The following is a 26,719-nucleotide window of genomic DNA, read 5'->3' on the forward strand; positions in this document are numbered from 1 at the left end:
TATATTGATTTTTTAAACTTTAAAATTTCATTTTAATGTTATTTATTTTAATATTAGGTTTATTTTATTAATAGACATTTGGCAACTTTAACAGATTAACAGATGGCTTTAAAAAACTAAACAATTCTAAAAACTTCACAGAAAATATTTTAAGGTGTTTTTTAATTTAAGTATTTTGAAGTTCTTGCCTTAAAAAATAAATCTCTATAATGTGGCTTGGAATACTAGTTTTAATTATTTTATTATGACAGATAGGCATTGAACATACAGGTAAAATCTTGTGAGTGTAATGTTTGTACAGCTTAATAGAGTGACAGTCCTTCTGAATATCACTAAGCATGGTATGGCTATGGTATGGCAGTCCTCAGTCATACTTTGTTTTAAAAGGCCTAGGTTTGAAAACTTGGGAATGTAGTAGAGCTATGTTACCTTGGACATTTTATTTTATTGCTGAACCATTAGCTTCTTTAAAGTGGAAATAACAATATTGTTGCTTTAAAAAGCTATTTATCCCTTCCCGCCCCCGTAAAACTATTTTAAGGATTAACTTAGTCCATTGGAAAACCTTATACAGAGTAGTCAATAACTTAATTTTTATTGAGTAAATTTAACATATGGCATGTTGGAAATACTGAAGTGCACCTAATTGATTTGGATAAGTTTTGTTTATATTGACATGGAGCTTTTTTTTTTCCTTTCATGTTACAGTATTGGATGATGAAGATAGCAACAACATCACAGTAGGGTCCTTAGTTACAGTGTTGGTTAAATTGACAAGGCAAACAATGGCAGTAAGTAACCTACTTGTATTTTTATGCTTTAAGAGCTGTGTTAAAGGTTTTATATTTTTCTTATTTTAAGTCATTTTCAAAGTCAAAGCTGCTATAACAGCAAAATCTAATTTTTGCAAGTTCTACTAGCTGTTTTAAAATTTTAAATCAATTTTTATAATTTTTCACACACAAAAAATATCTTGGATAATAGGTGAATTTTTGGTCATTTGTTAATGGCCTATAACACAAAAAGGTAATATGGGTATAATTCTTAATCTGTAAAGTGCTGTAGAGATGTTAACTATTTCATCACCTGGAGAAGGCACTTGGTAGACTACCCTTGCTGTTGGGTTACACGTTGCCTCTAGTACAGCTTACTGCAAAACTAATGCCAAACACTTTGTTTTTCATCTTTTATTGTAAAAGCAAAAATCCTGTTTGGACTTTTGGTTAACAAACTAATGTAGGTTTTTAATAAAAGAGAAGTTTTGTAAGTGAAATTTCAAAAAGCAGAGGATACATGTATTTATTTTTCAATTCTTGTATGATTCTGTACCTCAGAGTAGTTAAATATTAGAACCCAGCTAATGAAGAAATGAAGCAGAGATGATAGAATTAGACTATGGGGTGGCAAGTTTCTTCAGTAGACGTCTGGGAAATAAATACTTTAGCTTTTACATGCTACCCAGTCTCTCTAGTAGTTACTGAAAACACAAATGGTGTGATTCTGTTCCAATAAAAATTTGTTTAAAAAGGCACTAATGGGCCTAGTTTGCTAACCCCTGAATTAGGCTAACAGTTTGTACCATAGCAGTTATCATTGCTGTGACTTGTTAGCTTTAATAATATCAGTGTTTATTAAACAATGCATGTCACTTATCATCTTAGTGGATTCATATTGGAATTTAAGTCCTAAATTTACAGTTTCTGTACTGACTCTAAAATGGATTAGAAGGTGGGCTGTGCCTTTAGGATATATGAGTTTTCTTGGTATTTACTTTTTAGTTATAGATAAAATGAACAGTATCATTACAATAATGAATAAGCTAATATTGATCTTATGAAGTTTTAATGTTAGAAAATAATGTAATATTCAAATTTCTGTGACATTAGTCATTTCTGATTACTATTAGAATAAAAGAAATTTGAACTATGAAATATTTTGGACTAATGAATTTACATTTCTTGTCATCATATTTGTAAATTTAAGTAGAAAACTTTTATATATTCGAGACATGAGAAATTTCAGAAGATAACTTCTGAGGTTTCATGTACTAAATGTTAAATTTGCACACATTATTTTGTAATTGATAAAAGTCTCCTGTCTCATCCACCCCACCTTAAATTTTCATCAGTTTAAAAAAAAAAACAAACTTGCTGGTAGTATAAATAGGTTGATAGACTTCATATTTTTCTCCTTACTGCCTCTAGGAAGTATTTGAAAAGGAACAGTCTATCTGTGCTGCAGAGGAACAGCCAGCAGATGATGGGGTAAATACTTGTTTTCTTACCTATCTTTCCTGGTGAAAGAAATGTTTGGTTTAGTTCTCAAATTGACTTACATTGCTTTCAGCTAAACCAAACTAAAAATACTTAGTTTAGCCATTTCTATCTGAGAATTACTAGTACTCCCTGGAGGGAAGATAAATTAAAAATAAAAATTACTATGACTCCAAATTAAACTGTTGCTTTACTTTCTCAGTGTATATATGTTTCAACTTACAGCAGGCTGATAACAACAAGAGTAGGACAAAAGGAGTATGGCAACAGAAGAGTAAAGGACCCAAGAAAACTACTAAATCAAAAAAAAAGAAGCCTTTAAAAAAAAAACCTACACCTGTGCCCTTAACACAATTAAAGCAGCAGAAACAAAAGCAGGCAAATGGAGTCGTTGGGAGTGTAAGTTTTTTTGTTATCACTGTTGTTTTTATTGAGGTATAACATGCACCAAAATGTTCAAATCATATGTGTACGGTACCTGACATTTCATATTCATATATGATATTCAAATAGAAATGAATATGTATTTATAGGAATCTATATCTGTAGATATAGAGAGAGCTAGATATACCCATCATAACTAGATAAAGATAAATAACCTTACCAGCACGCTATAAAGCTCCCTTGTTCTCTTCTCAGTGACTCCTCCATCCAGCTCCATACCTTTGCCCCCATTCTGTTAGTGCCATCAATTAGTTTTGCCTATTCTTTAACTTCATTTAAGTGGAATTCTTAAACGGATTTAATTTAAATTATGCTTTCATTCAGTATTATGTCCATGGCATTCATCTATATTGCACGTAGCAGTAGTCCATTTGTGTGTGTGTGTGCGCGTGTGTGTGTGTGTGTGTGTGTAAAACATTCCATTATATGAATATACCATAGTTTTTTTGTTCTGTGGTTGGTAGAATTTTGGGGTTTTTTTTTCCAATTGCAAGTAAAGCAGCTATGCTTACTCTTGTACATGCCATTTTGTGGGCATTCATTCTTTTAGATATTGTTCCTACAGAATTGCTGGATTTTGAAAATAGGTGTCTGTTTAACTTATTGAAATAGCCCATTTCCCAAAGTTCCACCATTTTAAGCTATTACCAGTAAAATATGAATCCAATTGTTTCATATCCTTACCAGTGTTTGTTTTTGATTTTATGAGTCTTTATTATTTTAGCCACTATGGGTCTATCTACAGTGGTATCTCTATGTGTAGTTTTTATTTGTATTTACCTGATAACTAATATTCAGTGCCTTTTCATGTTCTTAATGGTCTTTAGATATCCTCTTTTTATTTTGGATTGTTTCTTTTATAAATTTGTAGGAATCTTTTATACATTCTGAAGGCTTTTTTTGACACTCAATGGTAGTATTTGATAGTTCGTAATTTTAATAAAGTCTGTTTTGTCCCTCTGTTATGGTTAGTGCTTTTTGTATCTTGTTTAAGACATTTTCTGCATCTCTCTAGGACACAAAAATATTTTTCTGTTTTCTTCTAGAAGTAGTAGTATTTTATTTATTATATGTTATGTCTTCAATTAATTTTTGTGAATAGTGTGAGGTAGAGATTTTTTACCACTTATTTATTTATTTATTTTGTGGGACCCTTGGCAGTGGCCGGGGATCGAACTGGTGCTGCACAGGCTGCGGGCAGCGTCGCAACCCAGCGCTCAACTGCTGCGCCACCAGGGGAGGCCCTGACCACTTATTTATTGAAAAGATCTTTGTTTCCTCTCTGAATTACAGTGGTGATTTGTTTGTAAAATAAATGACCATAATGGTATATGTGTAGATCTAGTTTATTCCATTTATTTTTTTTTGTTTATTCTTTTTTTTAAAAGATTTATTTTTATGTATTTATGCATATAAGAACTGGGGTGTAGACCAGAGATGGCAGGGGGTGAGAAGATTCACCAGACCAGAGCTGGGGAGCAGAACAAGCAGATCTGCTTGTTGAAATACACTGCTGAGGGGAGCAGCAGGCAAGACAGGAGAGGTCTGCTGTGCCATGAGGCAGAGATTGAGGGAGAGATCGAACTCATGCTGGTTGAACTCATGCCCATAGAACTCCTGCCACAGTGGCTCTCTGGTGGTAGCTTGATAGTGCTGAGACTTTAACCCCTGTGCCACCAGGGAGGCCCTTTTTTTTGTTTATTCTTATGCCAGTGCCACACTCTCTTCATGATTAGAGCTTCTTACTAAACTTTTTACTGAGTCTCGAAATTTTGTAGTGTAAATCCTCAAACTCTTGTTTTACTTCTTCAAAACTATCTTGATTATTTTGGGTCATTTGCATTCACAGCTAAAGTTTTACAATAAGCTCAGTAACTTCCACCAGAAAAAGTTGCTGGAATTTCATTGGTATTATGTTGACTTTGTGGTTCCATATGGGGAGAATTTATGTTACAAATGAGTTTTTATTTGTAATAATGGTTTATCTTCATTAATTTGGATCTTCCTTAATTTTTCTCAGGAGTGTTTTATAATTACCAGTGCAGAGGTATGGCACATCTTTATTAGATTTAGTCCTATGTATTTTGATGCTCTCTGGTGCTATTGCAAATGACATTTTAAAAAGTCCATTCTTAAGTGTTTATTGTTAGTGTACAGAAATAGAATTGCTTTCTAAATATTGACCCAGTATCAAGGAATCTTGATGAACTGACATCACTGTTTCTATACATTTTAAAGAACATTTTCTTCATTACACAATCATGCCATCTGGGAATAAAAGCTGTTTTACTTTTTTTAATCTTTATGTCAGCCCTCTCTTCCTCTCCCTCTTCTTTCTTCCCTCTCTCTCTTGTTTCCTCCCTTTTTCCCTCCTGGCCAGCTGCCTTACTATACTAGTTAGAACTCTGTGTAATGTTGAAGAAGTAAAGATACCAGTTAGTGTGAACTACATTGATGCCTTAAAAATTTTTAAACTAGCCTTGCCTTCCTGGAACAGACTCATTTGGTTGTAATATAGTATCTTTTTCTTTTTATATTTACCTATATTTGTTAATACTGGTTTGGATTCCTCTGTATTTTTATGAGAGAATATTTGTCATAATACCCTTGCCAGGTTTTGTATCAAGTTTATGCTGGTCTCATTAGGAATTATTCTGTTCTCTCTTTTTCTTGGAAGAGTTTATGTAAAGTTTGATTTGTTTCTTATTGTTTCTTATTTGTTTCTTATTGATTTGTTTCTTATTTGTTTCTTATTATTCCTAGGGAAGCCTTCTGGACTTGGAGTCCTAAAAAAATATTTAGTTACAGAGTCCATTTTTTTAACATTCTACTTTTTTTTTCTTGTGTTGGTTTTAGTAAATTGTCTCAAGGAATTTGTCATTTTCCTCTGAGTTTTCAGATTTACTGACATAAAGTTCCTCCTTTTTAATGTTTTGGATTTGTAGTTATGTTTCTTATTTCTAGTATTGGTCATTTGTACTGTTTTTTAACTCTTTGATTGGACTTGTCTTGGGGTTTATTAGTTCTGATAACCTTTCAAATAAGTTTTGGATTTGAGTTTCCCTTATTGTATATCTGCTTTCTCTTTAATTGATTCCTGGTCTGTTCTATTTACTTCTGTTTTCTTTGCTGGGGGGTTTTTTTGTTTTTTTTTGCTTCTTGAAATGAACTATTAAGTATTTTGTCTTGGATATTTTCTTTCCTTACTATATTATATTCTCATCAGTAATAGAAAATATTAAACTCCTACAGCAGTACTTTTTTTTTAAAAGATTTTATTTATATTTATTTGTTTATTTATTTATACAAGCACTGGGTACAGTCAGAAGCATGGGAGAGTGAGAGGATTCACCAGAGCCAAAGCGGGGAGCAGAACAGGCAGACGAAATACATTGCTGAGGGGAGCAGCAGGTGTCAGGAGAGGTCTGCGCGCCATGTGGGACCCTCGCTGGGGTCCGGGGATCAAACTGGTGCTGCAGAGGCTGCGGGCAGATTTGCAGCCCAGCGCTCAGCCGCTGCACCACCAGGGGAGGCCCCTAAAGCAGTATTTTTAAATAAACTTCCCATTTCTTTTCCTTAAATGAAATATATTGTATAGTTGTTTTTGAAAGATAAACCATCATAGCAATTGTTGAAATATGTTTGTTCTACAAACTATGAAAAATAAGTACAATAACCAACAATAGATAAGTCAAATACTAGTTTTCAGTCTGCCTTCTACATATTTATAAATAAGAATGTTTAATTTTCAAAAATTCTGTATGGATAGTGAAATTGCAACCCTGTGTTAGTTTAATGATAACAAGTTAGCTTCAGGGACTTAGGATGATATATACTCATCAAGATATTCTGTGGTAACTTTTTCCTTTTAGGAAGCTACAGTAAAAGAAGATGAAGAAGAAGTTTCTGACAAAGGCAGTGAGTCTGAAGAAGAAGAAACCAACAGAGACTCTCAAAGTGAAAAAGATGATGCTAGTGACAGGGACTCTGATAGAGAACAAGATGAAAAGCAAAACAAAGATGATGAAGCAGTAAGACTGTTAGGTTTAAGCAGTTGGATTTATACCTCTTATTTTATATTTATATTAAGTATAATTTTATATTGCTTGGTAAGAATATTTTTAAGGCATTGAAAAATTGTTTCTAATAAGAACTGGAAATGTTAATTTTCTTTAACTTAAATTGCTAGGTAGAATAGGACCTGAGTCTGAAGTGAAGTCAGTTTGGTCTCTTGAAGGCAGTTTTCAGTGTTGGAGATGACTAGAATATGAGTAAGAAAAGTTGGGCTGTGAAATAGGTAGGAGTTACTTGGAAGTCTCACAAAGATTGTAAGTAATGTTTATAGTAAGGAAACATAACTGTGGACTCTAATGTAAAGAGTTTAGTTGAGAGAAAAGCTAATATTTACAGAATTCACCCTTATTCAAGACTTATATAAGACATTAAAAAAAGTGGGAGTCCCTAAGGAATTTATTAAGATGGTGACAGTATAGGAAATAAAAAAAAAATTCTCATGGCATGTCAGTGTGATTTATGGGAGTGCTGCAGAAAGGAATGTACTTGGTGAACAAAAAAGGTCCTTAGAGGGTCATTGCATATAAGCTATAAGCTGATCAGCTGTTTCCTTTATATTTGTCTTGTTCTTTTTGACTGGGACATTGATCTCAAAGTATAAAAGTAACCCATATGGTTTAGGAGCGAAAGGGGACTCCTTTGAATAGCTTCTCAGGCAAAAACAGAGACCAAAAAAAAAAAAAAAAAGAAAGATAAAAGGCAAAAGATAAAAGTATAAGGAAATAATGTATCTATGCCCTTGAAGTAATGGGAGGGCAAAAGGTGACTGTTCCTACCAGTTTCTGGCCTTTTGACTGTTTTTGTACTTTGGGAATTTAAATTGATCTCCAAGAAATGAAAATCTACCACAAAAATTATTCCCATAGACTTGGCTTTGAGGAACAATTGATGTATTCCTTTCTGAGTATATTAAGATTGGTAGGGCTAGTAGAGGTAACTCTAGGGTTTTTAACAGAGGACCAAAAATACATTCATTCAATCAAGAAATAACAAGTAATTACTCATCTGTCACATCCCTCTGTTAGGTGAAAGAGTGCAAAGTGAAATGTGAAAGTTTCTATCCTTGAATGATATGTAGGTAATGGGGAAGGCAGTGTTATAAATAAATGTAGTATAAAAGAGATTGTGCACATTTTGTGCAAAGTGCACAAAGGAGAGAGTGGTTGACAGTCCTCAGGTGGAGGGAAGTTTGTAGTCTCAGGAGCTCATACTTTAGGGTTTAGGAGGTTCTTAAGAGAATGAAGAGGAATTTGTCAGCCAAAGAAAGGGGAAAACAAAAATTGAAACAGTTCAATGAAGTGTAAGTAATCTAAAATGATTAGAATAAAAAGTGCAAGGAAGAAAGATAGCCTTGGGTGAGATCATAAATATGTAGTTGGTGTAGGTGTAGTTGATGCTAAAGGGGTCAGATTTAATAGTTGAAGCATTGTAAGGTTTAAATGCAGAAGGGATCAGACTTGTGGGACTGAACTCAGTGCCAGTTAGCATTGTCAGGAATAATAGCTGGATGAAGGTGGGAACTCCTCAAAACTATCAAATACATACGTGATTTTAAATATTTTAATTTTTACTTCACTAGGAGTGGCAAGAATTACAACAAAGTATACAACGAAAGGAGCGAGCTCTATTGGAAACCAAATCAAAAATAACCCATCCCGTTTATAGTCTTTACTTTCCTGAGGTGAGTATTACATGCTTTCAGATTTTCCTTATTCTATTCAATTTCTCCTTAGATTATTTCTCAGTTGCCTTTTATCTCTGATTTGTCCTGTTTCAAACCGCATTAACAAATGTGCTAAGTGTGGTCTATCCTTGATAGACCATTTTTAAAAGATATATTTCAATATGAATTACATTTAGTAATGTATTACTTGTTAGCTTTAATTTTTGTGGTTTCTTCCACTTCTGTCTCTTCTGTGCTTAGATTACTTAGGATTGTGCTAAGGATGATTCCTCATTAGCTGGCCAGGCAGTCTTAACCAGACAAATGCATGTTTCACCTATGCCTGCATAGCTATTGTGCTGTTAAATTTTAAGTAGGATGAAAAAATTCTTTAAATTTTCCCCGCGGCTTGTCTGTCGCCCAGAGCCACTAGACTTGCTCTGGCCCTGGTAATTGCCCTAGTCTGTGAGAATAGGCAAGCCTGTGTCCAGCTAAGTTCAGTAGGACCTGAGCATGATTCAGCCTGAAGCGCAGGGCAGGTCTTTGCAATGCTCTTTGTTTCCTTGACCTTGTTTTCTTCATGAAAGCGACCTGCTCAACTTTTGATCTCCTTGATAGGCTACTTTGGGATTTGCTTGACATTTTGCCTTTTGGATGATTCTGACTGTAAACAGAGGTCAAGAACCAGTTGCCTTTTAGTTCAGGGAAACTGTTTCACAGACTGCCTCACAGCTTTGCCACAGAACCTTCTGCTTACCACTCGTGTTTGGCAGGTGATTTCATGTATTAATCTGCTTTCTGCTCTAGAATGTTAATCCAGAGTTGCTCCAGGCTGCTGAAAGCAAATTCCTAAGTAATTTGGCTTTCCTGTGGCTCTGCACAGGCTGTTGTTTGGATTTGGAGAGAAGTCAGCCTGGGATTCCATCTTAATGCACACGCTGATCTTCTGGCATGTCCTGAACTCTAGCCCATCTGTTAGGGGCATTTTGCCCATTGGCAGTGATAGTCAGCCAACACAAAGGCTCCTGAAATCAAGTAAATACCATTCTTTGATTGGTTTTAAAAATGCCATGGGATGTGATAAGCTATATTATTTGTGCCCATATAACATCCTTAGTTAAGATGATAACTATTCCTTCACTCCCTTAGAACATTATAGCTGTGAAAATGCTTTTCTTCTCCCTTGTAATTTAATCTGCAACTGCATGGTAAACATCTCAAAGACCATTTATCAGATAAAATTTATTTAGAATTTTCCTAACATCTACCTGTCTGACTTCCCACATACTGACCTAACAACTACTTAAAATTTTAGATTAATAGTTGATTTACACACTTTGAAAGTAATTTATTATATTTAATTACAGTTATGTTAAGGTTGTTTGGGAGTCTAATATAACAGAAAACAGTTTTGTGTAAAGTGCGAATAACTCATGGTCGAGCATCTTTTCCACTTTCAGCATGTGCATCAAAGGCACAGGTACAATGCAGTTAATCAATGTTTACTAGCTTCTTAATAAATATTCTTGAATGATTCTAATTTTAATCAACTAGTCTCAAAGAGGGGAGAGAAAGGAAGTGGTAACAAAGAAGTGCACACCTTGAACATATCCTGCACTTATCTTTTGGGAGTGATATTTCTAGCAATGAATTACTTTAGTAATAGCTTTGTGTACCTTATTTCATAATAGTCATAACTCATTTATTGCACTCTATGTGCTGTGCAATCTAGCTTGTGTTTACTTCTGTTACCTATCATCGCAGTATTCCCTGAGGTAGGCACTTACTTAACAGAGAAAAAAATTCAAGTTTGGAGAAATGGAACAATCCAGATCACTGCATGGCTTTAAAATAGATATTGGCAAACAACAGCCTGAAAGAAAATTTGACTCCTTCCTTGTTGTAATTGAAATTTTATTCTTTATTTACACACTCATTCTTTATGCCAAGTGGTAGATTTGAGTAGTTGCAGCAGACACTCTGTGGTCCATAAAGCTGTGGCACTACCACTCCACTTTCAGTCTATTGCATTTTCATCTACTTTGTGTGTGCAAAACACAATGTAGACAAACATATGTATATACATAACTACTGTAGTATGTATCTGCCACAGTAGTTCTATGCTGAGGGTGCAGCAATGAAGAAAATAAGTATAATACCTCTAAAATAAGGTGTATTTTCTCTCTCTCTCTCTCTTTTTTTTTTTTTTTTTCAGGAAAAGCAAGAATGGTGGTGGCTTTATATTGCAGATAGGAAGGAACAGACGTTAATATCTATGCCATATCATGTGTGTACACTAAAAGATACAGAGGAGGTAATTATACAACATTTCAGATTTGACAACTGTGCAGTAACTCACCATCATGCTGTTTTATTAAAACTGTTTTAGTAATCATTTTATCACATTTGGCTTACTACACTTTAGTTAAGGCATGTAACTATTCTTTCATGTCTCTGGAGGGAGGGTTCATTGGAAAACTTAAAATACTGAATTATTAAAAAGAAACAACTTAGGGGCCTCCCTGGTGGTGCAAGGGATTAAGCACCGCACTATGAAGCAATCCGCAGCCTCTGCAACACGAGTTCAATCCCTGGCTGGCCAGGGAGCAACCCACTTGGTGCAGCAGACCTCTCCTATCTCACCCGCTGCTTCCCTCAACAGTATATTTCAGTCAGTCTGCCTGTTCTGTTCCCCACTCTGTGGTGAATCCTTTCACCCCCCGCATCTCTGGCCTGTACCCCAGCTCTTGTATGCATAAATAAATCAATCTTTAAAAAAAAAAAAAAAAAGAAAGAACGTAGCCAGTGTTTTAAAACTTGCTCTCAGCTTTATTTTAGGAGTTTTCACTGTTAGTATCTAAGAATATATGCTTTTCTTCCTCCTCCCATCCAGAATTGAGTTATTTTTTTAATAAGAATTTGCCTTTTTTTTTTAAATTATCATTGATTCAGTGCTTGGATTTATACTTTCATCTTAAAAACAAGTGTAAGAACTGGTAATTCGATTTTTTTATTTGATTTTTTAACATTGCCCACTGTTAATGACATCACTAATATGAACATATTTTACCTTTAGGAATGCCTTTCTGGTTTTTTTTGTTCCCTTATGTTATTTTTCCTAGGAATTGGGTTCTGTCTTCCTGGACTTGGTGAACAAGAGCAAGACTTTTGAATGTCAAGATGATTCATTTTATTTATTTATTTATACATACATATATACATACATACATACATACATACATACATACAAGCACTAGGTACAGTCAGAAGCACGGGAGGGTGAGAGAATTCACCAGAGCCAGAGCGGGGAGCAGAGCAGGCAGAAGGACCGAAGTACACTGCTGAGGGGAGCAGCGGATGGCAGGAGAGGTCTGCGTGCCATGCGGGACCCTCCTCCAGTGGCCGGGGAGCAGCCGGGGATCGAACCGGCGTTGCAGTGGCTGCGGGCAGCTTCGCAACCCACTGCTCAACCGCTGCACCACTGGGGAGGCCCTCAAGATGATGCTGGTTTTTTAAGTCCCAAAAATTTCCTCTTCTTTATAACCAAGTAGTAAAAGTATAAAGAAGCTTCATGTTTTTCATTTAACACTCAGAGTTAAGTGTATTTCTTTGAAGACAGTGCAGTTTTATTTTTTTAAATATAAATTTAGCCTATTTTTGAATAGGCAACACAGTCACCTGGTTAATATTTCAAAGTGTGCACTTTGAAAACATATTGTGTTCTTATCTCTTAGTCACCCATTCCCCATCAGTGTTACCAAATTTGTGTTATTCTTCATGTGGTGGTGTATATAAATTACAAGCAAATACACAGTTTGCTTAAATTACAAGCAAATGCCCAGTTTTACACGAAAAGTATATCATGCATCCTGTTCTGTACCTTGCTGTTTTTGTTTAATGTTACAGTTTGAAATTTGTTAGCTGTTAATACAGAACAACCTTCCTCATTCATTTTTATAGCTGTAGATGTTCTTTTGTGTGGTTGTTTATCCAGCACTTTCCTATTTTTTTTTTTTTAAGATTTTATTTTATTTTTATGCATGCAAGAGCTGCAGTACAGGCCAGAGGTGTCGGGGTGGGGGACAGAGAATTCACCAGAGACAAAGTGAGGAACAGAATAGGCAGATTGAAATACACTGCTGAGGGGAGCAGTGGGCGAGTCAGGAGAGGTCTGCTGTGTCATGTGGGTTGCTCCCTGGCTGGGGATTGAACTCGTGCTGTAGTGGCTGCAGTTAGCTTCATAGGTTGCGTCTTAACCGCTTGTGCCACTAGGGAGGCCCTAGCACTTTCCTATTTAAAGGACTTCAAAGTTATGTCTTGTCTTTTGCTGCAGTGAATAACCTCATGTCATTTTGCACATAGATTCGTAGCAGTAGTATTAATGGATCAGAGGCTCTGCATATTTGTAATTTCGATAGGTATTGCTACATCATTATTTCTCTATAGGGAGAATGAATGTTTATGTATGCCGATTGCATCTCAGTGTGCCAGACAATTGAATGTCATTGCTAATCAGAGAGGTGAATAATTGTACCTCAGTGTTATTTTTCCCCTCTGATCTTTATTGTAGATTTTTGAAATATATAAAAATGTTGTAAACACAATATGATGAACCTCTACCTCTATTGACCAATTGCTAACATATTGCCATGTTTTATATCTGTCTTTGTGTCCACACAAAAAACATATGTATGTGTGCTCCCTCACCCATTTTAAGTACTTATCCACATCATGACATTTATACCCTTAAATACTTAAGCATGTATCTACTAAGAACAACAACTTTCTCCTACATAAGCTCAATAGTTATTTTATACTCAGGAAGTTTAGTACTGATACAGTATTATTATCTATGCAGTCCATATTCAAGTTTCCTTAAATACTCCACTAGTATCTGTGTTTTTGTTTTGTTTTTAAATTCATAATCCAATCAAGGATCAGACATTGCATTTAGTTGTCATTTCACTTTAGAACACTTCCTTGGAGTTTTTCTTTTTAAATCCTTCATTGATGTTTTTGATGAGTCTTGGCAAGTTATTTTGTAGGTTATTCCTGATTTGAATTTGTCTCATTGGCTATTTATGATGATATTGTAAAAGGTCTTCTTTACTCTAACCTGTGCAGCAATTCTTGGGCACTCTGTGACTAAAAAATGAGTGTTTTGCCCACTGATTTTAATAGACATTGATGAGTCTTACCTGAGTCAATTTTTGCTATGCTAGTTGTGTTTAATGTAGTTTTAACTTTGTATTTCTTTTAATAGTGAAAATGACCATCTTTCAGTGTGCTTGAGTTGGGTCATATGGGGTCTGTTTATGATCATCGGTCACTTTTCTTGGGCTACTGATTTTTTTGATTGGTTTTGGAAGACTTTTTTTTAATACTGTTAAATCAATTCTTTGTAACATTTCACCAATATATGTCCCCATTTGTCTTACTATTATAGTTGTTTCTACATGATTTAGCAATTTTTTTTCTTCTGTGATTTTTAGGTTTTATGTTATAGTTAGAAAGGCCAAACTGTGGATTAATCTTTTTTCTTTTAAAAAGAATTCTTGTATGAGTTTAGTTTTAATGGCATCTTTTACTGTAACCTTGCCTACAAAATTTGACATTTTGAAGATTGGAGACAGATTACCAGAACATCCAAATACCCTATTAAAAAGTATATTCCTTTGTATAAGTGGAATTTAAATTTTTAAGAGCTGTAACTCTATTTGAAGTTTATAATTTGATAGGAAATAAAAATATCTTTTTGACGTTTTAAGACATTGGTATTTGTATAGGATAAACTTACTGCTCCTGAATGTTTCTCCTTTATTCTCACTACTACTACAGTCACAACTTCTGACACCAAACGTGGCGATTTTCCTCACATGAAGCAATTCTTGACATCAGCTTGGTGTCCTACATTGTAACTCAATGCCGACACTATGTACCTGGAGAACCGCAGGTTAGGGCCTCAGTCTCTCAAGACTGCCTCCTTCCTCCACCACCCCCATCTCACCCCTTCAGTTGATAATTTCAAGTCCTGGTAACCTGTACTTCTTACAGCCAACTGTAAATCAAGCTCCACGACATCCTTCTTTAGTTTGATTTATTTGCTAGAGAGGTGCACAGAACTTGAGGAAACATGTTTATTGCTTTATTTTGAAAGAATATGATAAAAGATACAGATGCATGTACAGATAGAAGCAATACATAGGGCAAGGTTTGTGGGAAGGCATGTGGAGTGTCTGTTCTTTCTGAGCATAAGCCACTCTGCCATTTTCACATGTTTACCAACTCAAAAGCTCTCTGAATTCCCATGCTTTGGGGATTTTTATGGTGGCTTCATCACATTGGCATAATTGATCATTAACTCAATTTCTAAGCCTTTGCCATAGAACGGAGAATGAGGCTGAAATTCTAATATTCTAATCATGACTTGTACTTTCTGGTGATCAGCTGCTATCTAGGAGCCCATCAAATGTCCCCTCATCATTACAAAAGGCATCCCTGTTACCCAGGAAATTCCAAAGGATTTATTGCCCAGTGTCAGGAACCAGCGTCGAGGCCAAATATTAAAGCAAAAGAGGCTCTTAGTGCCCTTAAACACATAGGAAATGACAGGGGTTTGAGGAACTCTGTGCCAGGAATGGGGGGCAGAAGCCAGTACATTTATTTTCTGTTATTTTGCATTGTTTATCGTTTCCTTGAGAGAGAGAGAGAGAGAGAGAGAGAGAGAGAGAGAGAGAGTGTGTGTGTGTGTGAGTGTCTGTGTGTATATTTGTTGCTAGAACTTTTGTAACATTTGTTAGGACTTTTTGTGTCTGAGTCACCCAGCTATTAAAACTCTAATCGGGGAACTTTAGGGACAAGCTGTTGTATCTTCTGCTCCTCAAAATACAGGTTTTTTAAAAGTACTGCTTCATCTTCTAGGTAGAATTGAAGTTTCCTGCACCAGGCAAGCCTGGAAATTATCAGTATACAGTATTTCTGAGATCAGACTCCTATATGGGTTTGGATCAGATTAAACCACTGAAGGTAAGAAGTGACTCTTCAGTAAATATTGTTGTCTGACAAATAGGTGCTTAATATACCTGGGAAGCATTTATAGTTTTGAAATGTAGGCTAATAGAGGGGGAAAGAGATCATTTCATATTCTATATATGATACACTTGGTGGATGCTCTGTCAGTAAACTTGCACACCATCAGTGTTTACCATTTCACTTGAGTTTTTTATAAGGCATGTTACATGTTAGCCAGGTTCGCCGTGGTACTAAAGTATCGTTTCACTGGGTATTGGAGTCCCAGAGTAAGTTGGAGAGCAGTGAAGGGGTGCCTCTTATTTTCCCACAGGGGTACTGTACTTCTTTCCATTGGCTATAAAGTTTTACTTCAGGATTTGGAGATTGCAAAAGCCATGCTACAGTTTTTCTTCTCTTAGCAGAAAATTTATTAAGAAATTACTTGGTGTTTTTGCTCAAGAATCACAATTATTAGTCTTTCATGCCATGGAATGTATGTATAGTATTGCTCCTATCATCTCAAAATATAAAACAGTATTAGAAATTTGATTACCATAACATGTTAGTAGATTTACTATTTTAATTCTGGGATGAATGTCTATTTGAAATGAATCTGTTAAGTTTAGAGTTACAGCCATAAATTTCTGTCTTTATAATTGCTGTGGTAAAAGAGAATCTTTTCCTTACTAGATAATTCTTCCATTATTGCTCTCCAAATTGCTGATAGTTATATTTACTTCTTCTTTGTAGTTGGAAGTTCATGAGGCCAAGCCTGTGCCAGAAAATCACCCACAGTGGGATACAGCCATTGAGGGAGATGAAGACCAGGAGGACAGTGAGGGCTTTGAAGATAGCTTTGAGGAAGAGGAGGAGGAGGAAGAAGATGATGACTAAGCAGTGCTGCAGCTGGACCACAACATTTGCAATTTATTGCTCTTTTTTGGAAGTATATAATAAATCAGAAATAGTGCCGAACCGAGGGAGGTGTTCTTTCCTAGAAATGGGTGCATAATATAACTTGGTAATGGTGCCTTGGTTCAGTCTGGAAAAATTGCTTAAGGCTTTTTAAGTCTTTCAAGTATGGGGCAGTGCGTCTGTTTCATTTTCAAATGATAATAAACCCTTTGTTGTAACTGTCCAGAAGTGTGGGCTATGTATTATCTGATCAATTTATGGTTCCAGTAAAAGCAAGGGTACATGAAAAACAATCTATAAATGAGCAACTTTTCTTTGTTTAGCATTAGTTTTAGCAAACATTGAAATATGATAAACACCACAAATATGTTTTAAGTAACATCTGCTCAAGTTTTAATCTCTTGATAAGCTCTATCATTTATTGACATTTTGCAGTTATACAAAATTGTAACAGCTCCATTCATAGCTTTAAACTTTTTTTTTTTAAAACCTATCCTGGCCCTAAGTTGGCATTTTCTCACATTCCACATAATATAGAAGGCTGCATTTGGGGATTTTCCTTTTTTTTTTAATTGCCCAGAGTTATCAGACAGATTAAAAAATGGCTTTTAATGGCTTAAAACATTTTTAAGCCTCTATTTTAGCAGATCAATGCTGGATCTGATTCTTTTTATAAGCTACAGATCTAAAAATGATTGTGGGGCCATATATTCTCTGATGTTGATGACTTATGTTATTAAGCCTTTTTAAAAAGGTTCGCTATATAAAAGCTGAAATACACTCTTAGCTTTTAATCTACCTGACTCTATCAGAAGCCTTTTAAGGGAAAAAAAACTACATATATATATATATATATATAAATATATATATATATAAAAAACATGCAATGGAGGCATTTTTTTGTATCCATTTTGGACTCCTGTCAATAAAATAGAAGTTTGACTCATTTTACGTTTGTAATGGTGTGTGTCTTTTTACTCCCAGAGAAAGTATATAATAGGATAATTCATTCTTTTCGTTTTCAAGTAAAAATTAAATTTGTACATTACCTCAGAAGTGACTGCTATTTCTGTATACTATAGAAAAATCCATGAGTGGGAGGAACTTCTACAGTGCATCTAGGAGGGATAGTGCAGTAAAAATGTGTACATGATGAATCATTGAGGTTAGGTGAATATTTTATTATATATGGAGGAAGCCTAAGTCTGTATTATAGGATTGATGGTAGTAATCCTGACAAAGTCTCCATAGGGCAAAGCATAGTTGGAATACCATCCTGTGACCTTGTTTATTTAAAAGGTTGCCACTTTACATGCAGAATACCACTGGTATTTTGTTACAGAAGGAGTTGGAAATAAAATTTGAAAATTGCCAAAAGCAATTTTTTTTTGGTTCTAAATTTAGGATTAAAGTTTTCTATTATATGGTCAAAACACTGTTTAGAACTTTTGTCACCTGTTTTTAATGGGGTTAGTGAGACCCATCGTAGGTGGTCAGGAGTGCCTCTGAAGATTCTTTTTATTTTACAAGTTGAAAGTGGGTGTGGTTTTGAAGTCAGGTTTTCACTTGAAAGTGTCAGGTGAAGCAGCTTCTTTTCACCTAAGTGGTGGAGGGTGAAAGTTGTCTGTTAAAGAAAAGTATAGAGGGATGAAAAACAAGTGAGCAAATAATGTTTAGCATGCAGGTGTGCTGGTTTTCCTGAAAATTTTCAAGAAAAATATTTCTTTTCTAACGGCTATTTTGTCTTAAAGAAGCTTTACAAATTCAACCAACTTTCTGTTTTTAAGACTGGAGGTCAAATCACAACCCAAAAATTCACTATTGTGCATAGAAAAGCAGCAGCATCTCAACAAAAAATAACCACTAGTCTTTGAACTTTGTGATACATACGTTACTTCCCAACCAAATAAATTTTCCTGTAATGAGTCCTTTAGGTAAACTTCACATGTTGCAGTTGTGAAAGAACTGAGGCTTCAGTTTATGATCTCTGGAAAATTACTGAAATTCTCATACCTTTTTTTTTTTTTAATTTAAATGCCATAATTTACCTTGGGTTGCATTTAATGTAATGGAAACCCTCAGTGTAGTCTTTTTTTTTTTTTAAAGATTGATTGATTTATTTATACAAGCACTGGGTACAGTCAGAAGTGCAGGAGGGTGAGAGAATTCACCAGAGCCAGAGCGGGGAGCAGAGCAGGCAGAAGGACCGAAGTACACTGCTGAGGGGAGCAGTGGGCGACAGGAGAGGTCTGCGCGCCATGTGGGACCCTCGCCCGGCAGCCGGGGATTGAACCAGCGCTGCAGAGGCTGCTGGCAGCTTCGCACGCAGCTTTGCAACCCAGCGCTCAACTGCTGCACCACCGGGGAGGCCCCAATTAGTGTAGTTTTGATACCCTCAGACAATGACATTTTGTCAACAGATAAATTAACAGAACTATAGATGAAATTAGCCAGTGTGTATATACAAAGTGACACTGGTTAGTTGTGAAATCAAGTTACTAAAATGGTGTAATATTTTTATCTTTTAAGTTGGTGAAGTACCTCTTAAAAGATACTCTTCCATGAGGAGACCACAACTGAAAGTCTGGCAGATGTAAATTTTAGTAGAAGTCTGACTGAGGCCCCGTATTCCATCTGGATATCTCAATTTCAAAGTCAGATACCCGTGTCTTTTAAATTGTTAAAAAAAAAAAAAAAAAAGAAACGTGAATATTTTTTAAAAATTAAGGTTATAGAACTACAAGCTGTTCTCCCAGCTTGCACTGAAAGTGAAGGCTGAGGCCGGCTGGCTGCATTGTGCTGTGCTACTCCACTGTTAGGTGGGACGCTCAGGCCCTGGGTGGAAGCAAAGGGGGTGGAGGCCAAGGAACTGCTGTGGGAGAGGGTGCTGACTGTAACCAGGCTCTCTGAGCACATTGCCCTTGACCACAACATTTATCCAGCCATTTGCTTTAGCCCATTCAAGTAGACACTGGAGCGTTCTTTAGCAACAATTCTTACTGCAAATGTAATCCAGCACTTTACGTATTTTTTTGTTGTTGTTGTTCATTACCTATTTACTGAGTTTCTATGTTGTGATTGGAGACTAAGAACATAAAATCAAAGAATTCAATGTCCTTAAGGACTCACTGGCATTAGGGCAGGCAGATGGCGTGGCAATCCATTTGCCTTTGGAACGCCTTTTTGTTATTTGAAGTCTTCCTGTAGGAACAGGAATTAAGTTAGCGCTCGTTTTTAATTTGTTGACTTTTTTTTAAAAAAATAGGCAAAACCTCGTTCTTTTAAAATGTTCTTGAAGGCTTTTTTCTCCTCAACTGTTCTTTCTCAACTCCATGAAATCCCCTACTGAGTGTCTTAAACAACTATCAGTGAACCAAAATAGGACATTTTACCAACTGTGTAGTGATTAGTTCAAATGTCTCAAGAAGTGAGTATCAAGCATCTCATGTGTTTAACGTGAAGCTAGAATTATTTTGCAAAATTGAAAAAAAAAGCAGTGTTCTACATTTTTCTGTAATCACAGCTAAAAATCCAAATACATCCATTGGTGGCAAGCTTTAGGGCTGTGGTTTCAGTGAGGGTGCGTACATCCCAAGGGTATGCAGATGGTCAGTCCATGGGATGATGTTAAAATGGTTATTTGTATTTAATCTCATCTTTTAAATTTCTATTTTTCTGTGTTTTATAATGTGCATAATGTACAATTGTACACTTCTATAATTTATAAATAAACTACATTTATTGGTGCATTATATATATTTTTGATTTCAATGCATGATCAAAACATTTTAATACACTACTTTAAGGTTTTGACAGGGTGACATATAAGCTAAGATACAGGTTTGGACCTTCGGCACACACCTTTTGAGTACACAAAGTATGTTCTGCTGGAGCTGAAAGATTGGTATTTATTTCCTGGAACCCTACTTCAGCCCCTAGGAAAAAAGGGATAACTTTTTCAGGAGGAACTGCCTAGATTTGGTGATAGAGGAGGGACAGGTTCTAAGAGCTGTTGTCCCGAGAATGGCAGGTGAGGGCAGAAGTGCTAGGGCATCTTGCTGGGACTTCCAGCAAAGACTGCAGCGCTCTCAGTGGTTTTTGCAATTAGTGGTGGCAGCTAATTAAAGGTGAGTGTGTGAAGGACTGTCCAGTTCTTCAGTACGAGATGAGTCAGCGTTACCCTGCCAGACTGGATGATAGTTAATGACAACAATGGATACCACACAGGTGTGAGGAGATGCCATACAGAGCTACTTCACACTATTTGCCTGCAGTTTCCAGCCTGATTCCGGTAGAGGGCGATAGGGCTATGATTTTCTTCAGCCCAGAATAATTTAGTTTGTGAGACTAAACCAAGATTAAAGACACATTTATGATTTATTTCTCTCTCCATCTTCTAGAATTGCTCCTTCTCCTTTAATCTTGTTTTGTTCCTATCTAACCTTTGTCTTTATTAAATGTGGCCTTTAATACATTAAATTTGCTCCTAGATTTTCTGGCTGGAAGCATGAAGTTCCTGTGTAACAAACTCCAGAAGACTGCCCACATTTATTCATCGTGCTAAGACTGTATTTAGCTTGTTGCCTAGAGGTGGGAAGCCAAGTAGGGCAAAAATTTAAATTTTTTGGATGGTTGGTGTCAAGAACTGATGGGTCTGAGATTTTAATTCTGTGCAAACTAACAAGTTAACCTCCCTCAGTGTCATGGATGATGGTGGAAAATAGGACACTCCCAGGTCAGAGGCAGCTGCACAAGCCCTGAGGGTTTCATGGTCCCCATATCTCTTGTTCCCCAAATTCCATGGAGGTGAGGGGGAGTGACTCAGGCAGACACTCTACATGGATTGTGTTTGTGTCACAGCTGAGGAAAATGGCACCTGGGAAACCAATCTCCAAAGGGTCTGCAATTAAACTGGCTTTCAAGGCTGTTTACTCTACAAACATAAAAAGATAGATGGGAACAAAAGCTGTGTAGCTCTGCTCACAAGGTGTGCAGAAACATGAATTACTCATGGAAAATTCTCTTCCAGGGCCTCCCTGGTGTCGCGGGGGTTAAGTCTCAGCACTATGAAGCTACCCAGCCTCTGTAGCACAAGTTCGATCCCCGGCCAGGGAGTTACCCGCATGGCACAGCAGACCTCTCCTGACTCGCCTGCTGCTCCCCTCAGCAGTGTGTTTCAGTCAGTCTGTCTGTTCTGCTCCCCACTCTCTCTGGTGAATCCTCTCACCCCCCACACCTCTGGTCTGTACCCCAGTTCTTGTATATATAAATAAATAAAATAAATCTTAAAAAAAAAGAAAATTGTCTTCCAAAAGTTGGAATTCAAAATAGTACCTCTACTTCCAAATGGTATAGAACACTTATTTTAAAAGAAAACGAGTTATAATTAGTAAACATTAGGGTGGGTGAGGCCATTTTCCTTGAGAATAATGGGCATTCAATACTCTTTCAAATATTAATTATCAAAGATAGTTTTATGTTACAATTGGAGATAATTCACTTTACCTGTACACCAACGACAAATCATCCAGAATTTTCTAAGTTGAATCCAGTCCAGTATGACAATGGAAAAAAAGTGTTCAAAAAAATGAAGACTACATTTGTTGTGTATTGTGACCATAAAATATTTCAGCTATTCCTCTGTGCCCCTCCCCCAAACCTCAAGACACAGCCTGTTCCCATCTCCACTAACAAAACCCGTGGTCTTCCTAATAAACTGGACATTTGTCTTCAGGTAAGCCTGAGATTAATTACTGTGGAGTAGCTGCCGTTCTTTCCTTCCATGATGTCTTCCAAGATGCTGCCCAAGCTCAAGGAATCAGTGGCCCATCTTTGGGCTGAAATATTTGAAACAGCCATGCTGGCTTTGGACTGAGAAGTCATTTCTGGAGATGTAGATGATTAAGGAGAGTCATCAAATTTGCTGACATATCGATACAAAACAAGGCCCGTGACTAAAATTCAGTGACACATTAAAAAAAAAAATCATGATCTTGAAACCATGTCTGAGGATTCCCAGAAATTCCCAATAATATCAACTGGGATAACGACAGCCTCCCCCACTTAAAAGTCCGTGTCTACACCTTTGTAAAGTAAGTCTACTGTATTATATAATCACACCCAACTTTTCAAAGCTTTTTTATTTTTAGATTCTCTGCCACATGCTCCAGTGACTGTTCTGTATGTCACTTTATAAATTTCTTCAAAAGCCTTCAATTCCTCCTCTTGCCATGACGATACATATGAGCGCGCGAGAGAAGCGGAGCAGCAGGAAAGGCACTCGCTTCGCAGTCAACTAACTCCCTGTTCAACATTCTACACTCACACTTTTTCCCACAATCCCAAGGAGGCTTCCCCCACCTCCCCCACCTCTTTCACAAAACACTGATCTGTTATCACGGAAATAATAAGGATTGATGTGATTTTCAGCACCACGTTTTTGAGAACTGGAGATGAATCTGTGTAGTGTTATGATCACAGTGTTACTTCTTTATACACCGAAACCCCCACCTCTTTCAAGTCGGCAGACTTAATGACAGGGTGTATCACCAAATGTCAAGAGTGACATTCAGGAGCAGCACGTTGCAGATGAGAGTTTAGATTTGGTAATACTAAAACAGTTTGAGTAGAACTGGGAATGCTGCAGTTAAAAGGAATAATTTCAGAGTGCAAAGAAATCTTTAAAAGCCTTCCACTTCGGTACGACCTGTACCATGTTCCTGGCGTTTGGTGCCAGGATACTCACAAGAGGATGGAACCACGTCTCTGCCCCTCCAGCCAACCCCTCCATGGCCTAGTAGATGCTGATCTGGAATGTGGGGATGGAAACAGAATTCATCTTTAGTCTTTAACCTCCACGGGAAGTTAGTGACAGATGTGTGTGAGCGCCGAGAACTTGGGAGGCACCCTCTCTGGAGCTCTGATTTGAAGTAAACTACACTTCCAGGTGTACCCTCAGAAGGTCAGACATGGATGTGAAGGAGAGACATAGAAACAAGCCCAGAGAAGAGAAGACCTGTCATACTTGGTGACAGAACTGGAGTTGGAACCCGGGCAACTTCTCCAACAGGGGGAGCAGGGCCTCCGCCTCAGGGCACACATCTCTCCTCAGCTGCCCTGCTGCTTCTCCTGCAGAGGCTGGCCAGAAACCCAGCTCTGAGCTCACTTCCTCACTTGGCTCCAGGTTCAAGGGGCCCAAGGTTGTGGGGAGGACAGAGGACTATGCTAATGGTAACTACTGTTTATTGTTCTAGGTGCTTGGGTACAAAGAGAACAAAATTCAAAAAAGGGATAAAGATCCCTACATTTGTAAAGTGATGTTCTAGAAGGAGGGAAAGAGAATGAACAATACACATGATACTGATAGATAAGTACTTTAGATTGTTCGAAAGTGCAAAGTATGATGGAAAAAAGAGAACAAGGCAAGGAAGGCAGGGGAGGGGAGGCTTCAGTGGTCGTGGTCAATTTGGGTCTCATTCCACAGTTGACATTGGGCCAGGCTTGAAGGAGAGAAGCAGTTAGCTGTGTAGTTATTTAAGGGACGAGGATCACAAAGGGCAAGGCTAACATGTAGGCTCTAAGACAGGAGTAGCCTGGCGTGAGGAGAACACCAAGGAGGCCCCAGTTGGTGGGGAAGCAATAGAGGGAGTTGGGAGCAGAGGGAGATGACCTCAGAGAGATAAGAGAAGTCAAGACAGCCAGAGCCATGTAGGTCACTGTAAGGACTTCAGCTTCTGCTGAGTACAGTGGGAACCCCTGCAGGATTTTGAGGAGAGGAACGACAAAAGAATCCATCTGGCTGTTTTAAAATTATAAGAACTAAGAACAGAGGGGTTGAAACCAGAAGACCTATTAGATAAGCATTATAGAAATGTCCCTGGAATTTTTACATGTAAGGCAATGGGTTTTATGCAGCTATTTGTCTGGGTGGGGATTCCGATGGGTGGCAGGCATGGACGTGGGGTCGTGTTTGGATTTGGGATGCACATATTTGGAGGGAAAATTCTTGATTTCCAAATGAATTGGATGTGCTGTCAAGAGAGAAAGAAAGGAGAAGTTTGCTTCTAAGGTTTTGAACCAGAGGATGTGGGAAGATGGTGTTGCCAACAACTGAAAGGCAAAGGCAAAATGTGAAACAGATTTTGGGAAAAGATGCTAAGTCCTGCCTTGGATAGGTTTAGTTTGAGATATTTCAAACGGAAAAGTTAGGTAGACAGCTAGATCTTTGAGTCTGGAGTTTGAGAACAAGGTCCAGTTGGAAAAAGAAATTTGGGGTTAAATGGCATGTACACACTAAATGAGGTCACCAGAGAGATGGCTATAGATTGGCTGAATTCTAAGGATTAACAACAGATTGGTGCGAGGAGGAGGCAATGGCAGAGGAGACTGGGCAGGAGCGGTTAGCAAGGTCAGCAGAGAGATAAGAGTGTGGCGTCTGGGGGACACTGTGGCTTGGAGAAGGGGCTATCACCAGCATCAGTTTTTGCAGGGACGGTGCATCAGATGAGGACTGAGTACTGATTATTGGATTTAGCCAGACTGGGGGTGTTGCTGATCTTCATGAGAACAATTGCAGAGGAAAAATTAGAGACAGAAATCCCACAGCAAGTGGGCTGAGAGGGTGGGAATTACAACACTGTGATATTGGGACAAAGATCCAAATGATACAGAAGGGGAATCCAGAAACAGATCCACATACATGGACAGCCTCTCTTGATCTCTCTGACAAGCTGGTGCTGCAGAACAGTGGGAAGGAAGGAATTTTCAAAATGTGGTGCTGAGACAATAGGATATCCACTGGGAAAATAGTGATACATGGCCTCTGCCTCATGCCTTAGACAATGAATTCCAGGTGGCTTATAGTCAAATTTTAAAGGCAGAACAACAAAAGCTTTTAGAATATAATGTATAATAAATTCATGACCTTAAGGCAGAATACAAAGAGCATGTCTAAAAAGAAAAAAAGAGTGATAAATTGAATTACAGACAAATGAAGGACTTTGGTTCTTCAAAGTCCAAATGATGAAATTTAGAAGGCAAGCCCTAGAAATATTTGCTACATAAGTAATTGACAAAAGACTTGAATTCATACTGAACAAAACACACACACACACAAACATTTCTTACAAAACTGGTGAGGCAGAAAGACATCTCAATAGGGAAAATGGGCTTAAAAAAGAACTTCATGTTAATATTAGATTCTTCAGGGCCTCCCCGGTGGCGCAGCGGTTGAGCGCTGTGTTGCAAAGCTGCCTGCGGCCTCTGCGCTGCCAGTTCGATCCCCGGCTGCTCCCCGGCCACCAGAGGAGGGTCCCACATGGCGCGCAGACCTCTCCTGCCGCCCGCTGCTCCCCTCAGCAGTGTACTTCGGTCCTTCTGCCTGCTCTGCTCCCCGCTCTGGCTCTGGTGGATTCTCTCACCCTCCTGCGCTTCTGACTGTACCCAGTGCATGTATAAACAAAACAAACAAACAAATAAATAAATAAAACATGCCTCTATTAAAAAAAAAATTAGATTCTTCAGAAGGAGACCCTGAGAAGGAGTTTGTGTTACAAGACGTTTATTAAGAACCAAGATTGTTTATTGTGAACAAAAAGGGATTGGGCAGAGACAGAAGTGGAGCTGTGATGCGGGTCTTTCAAAGCCTGGGCCAACATATCAGGGGTTCAGGGGTGAGCATTACTCATGAAATTTGTCTGATGTAGATTGAGATGGTTGCTCCCTTTGTAGTCCTGCCTTGTTCCATCAAAGCGCTGGGTCCCTAGGAAAAGTGTGACTTTGGATAAGGTGGTTCCCTGCAGAGGCTCACCCTGAAGGCGCTGCTGACCACACTCTTGCAGGACAGCAAGCCCTTCCTGGAGGGCCTGAGCGCCCTATCTCCCTGTCTATTCTAAGGGCCAAAGAAGCCCATGGGAAGCCCGTCAGGCTCTTCATTCATCTGGGAAATGTCAATTAAAACCCCAGGAGCTACCACTACCTGTTCACCAGGATGGCAGAAGTTGAAGACACAGGCAATATCAAGGGGCTGCTGAGGCCGTAGCAACTGGAAATCTCATCCATTCCTGGTAGGAGCATAAATTTGTAAATCACTTTGTAAAGTAGTTTGCCATTAGTTACAAGTTATGCATAAGCAGTGACCCAGCAGCTACTTGCCACAGAAGTGTATGCACAGCTATGCACCAACACACTGAGCGGTTCAGCAGGGAAGACCAGGAGGGAAAGACGAGGAGGACAGAGTAAGTTTAAAAGGGGCCTTTATTGCGTTCCCGGGCGAACTTCAGGGACCCAAGGTGGGGGTGGGTGAAGCCGCACCTATTGTCAGGGGAAGGCAGGTTTTTAT

General features: G+C 37.8%; 1 protein-coding gene across 2 annotated transcripts in view; it reads left to right on the plus strand.

The window, feature by feature from the left end:
* The window catches only part of SEC63 (SEC63 homolog, protein translocation regulator), a gene marked incomplete at both ends in the record, with an annotated part of 62,398 nt that extends 46,039 nt beyond the window's left edge, over positions 1-16,359 (plus strand). Inside the window, 8 exons of one of the 2 annotated variants that reach the window (XM_084259578.1) lie at positions 709-791; positions 2,205-2,264; positions 2,499-2,672; positions 6,590-6,748; positions 8,371-8,472; positions 10,670-10,768; positions 15,376-15,480; positions 16,216-16,359. In XM_084259578.1, the coding sequence (XP_084115704.1) occupies positions 709-791; positions 2,205-2,264; positions 2,499-2,672; positions 6,590-6,748; positions 8,371-8,472; positions 10,670-10,768; positions 15,376-15,480; positions 16,216-16,359 (926 nt within the window). The remainder of the gene's footprint in view (positions 1-708; positions 792-2,204; positions 2,265-2,498; positions 2,673-6,589; positions 6,749-8,370; positions 8,473-10,669; positions 10,769-15,375; positions 15,481-16,215) is intronic. The other variant, XM_084259579.1, reaches the window with a different exon arrangement.
* Between the last annotated feature and the right edge of the window lie 10,360 nt (positions 16,360-26,719).

This window comes from Talpa europaea (genome assembly GCF_964194135.1).
Source record: "Talpa europaea genome assembly, chromosome: 2".
NCBI lineage: Eukaryota > Metazoa > Chordata > Mammalia > Eulipotyphla > Talpidae > Talpa > Talpa europaea.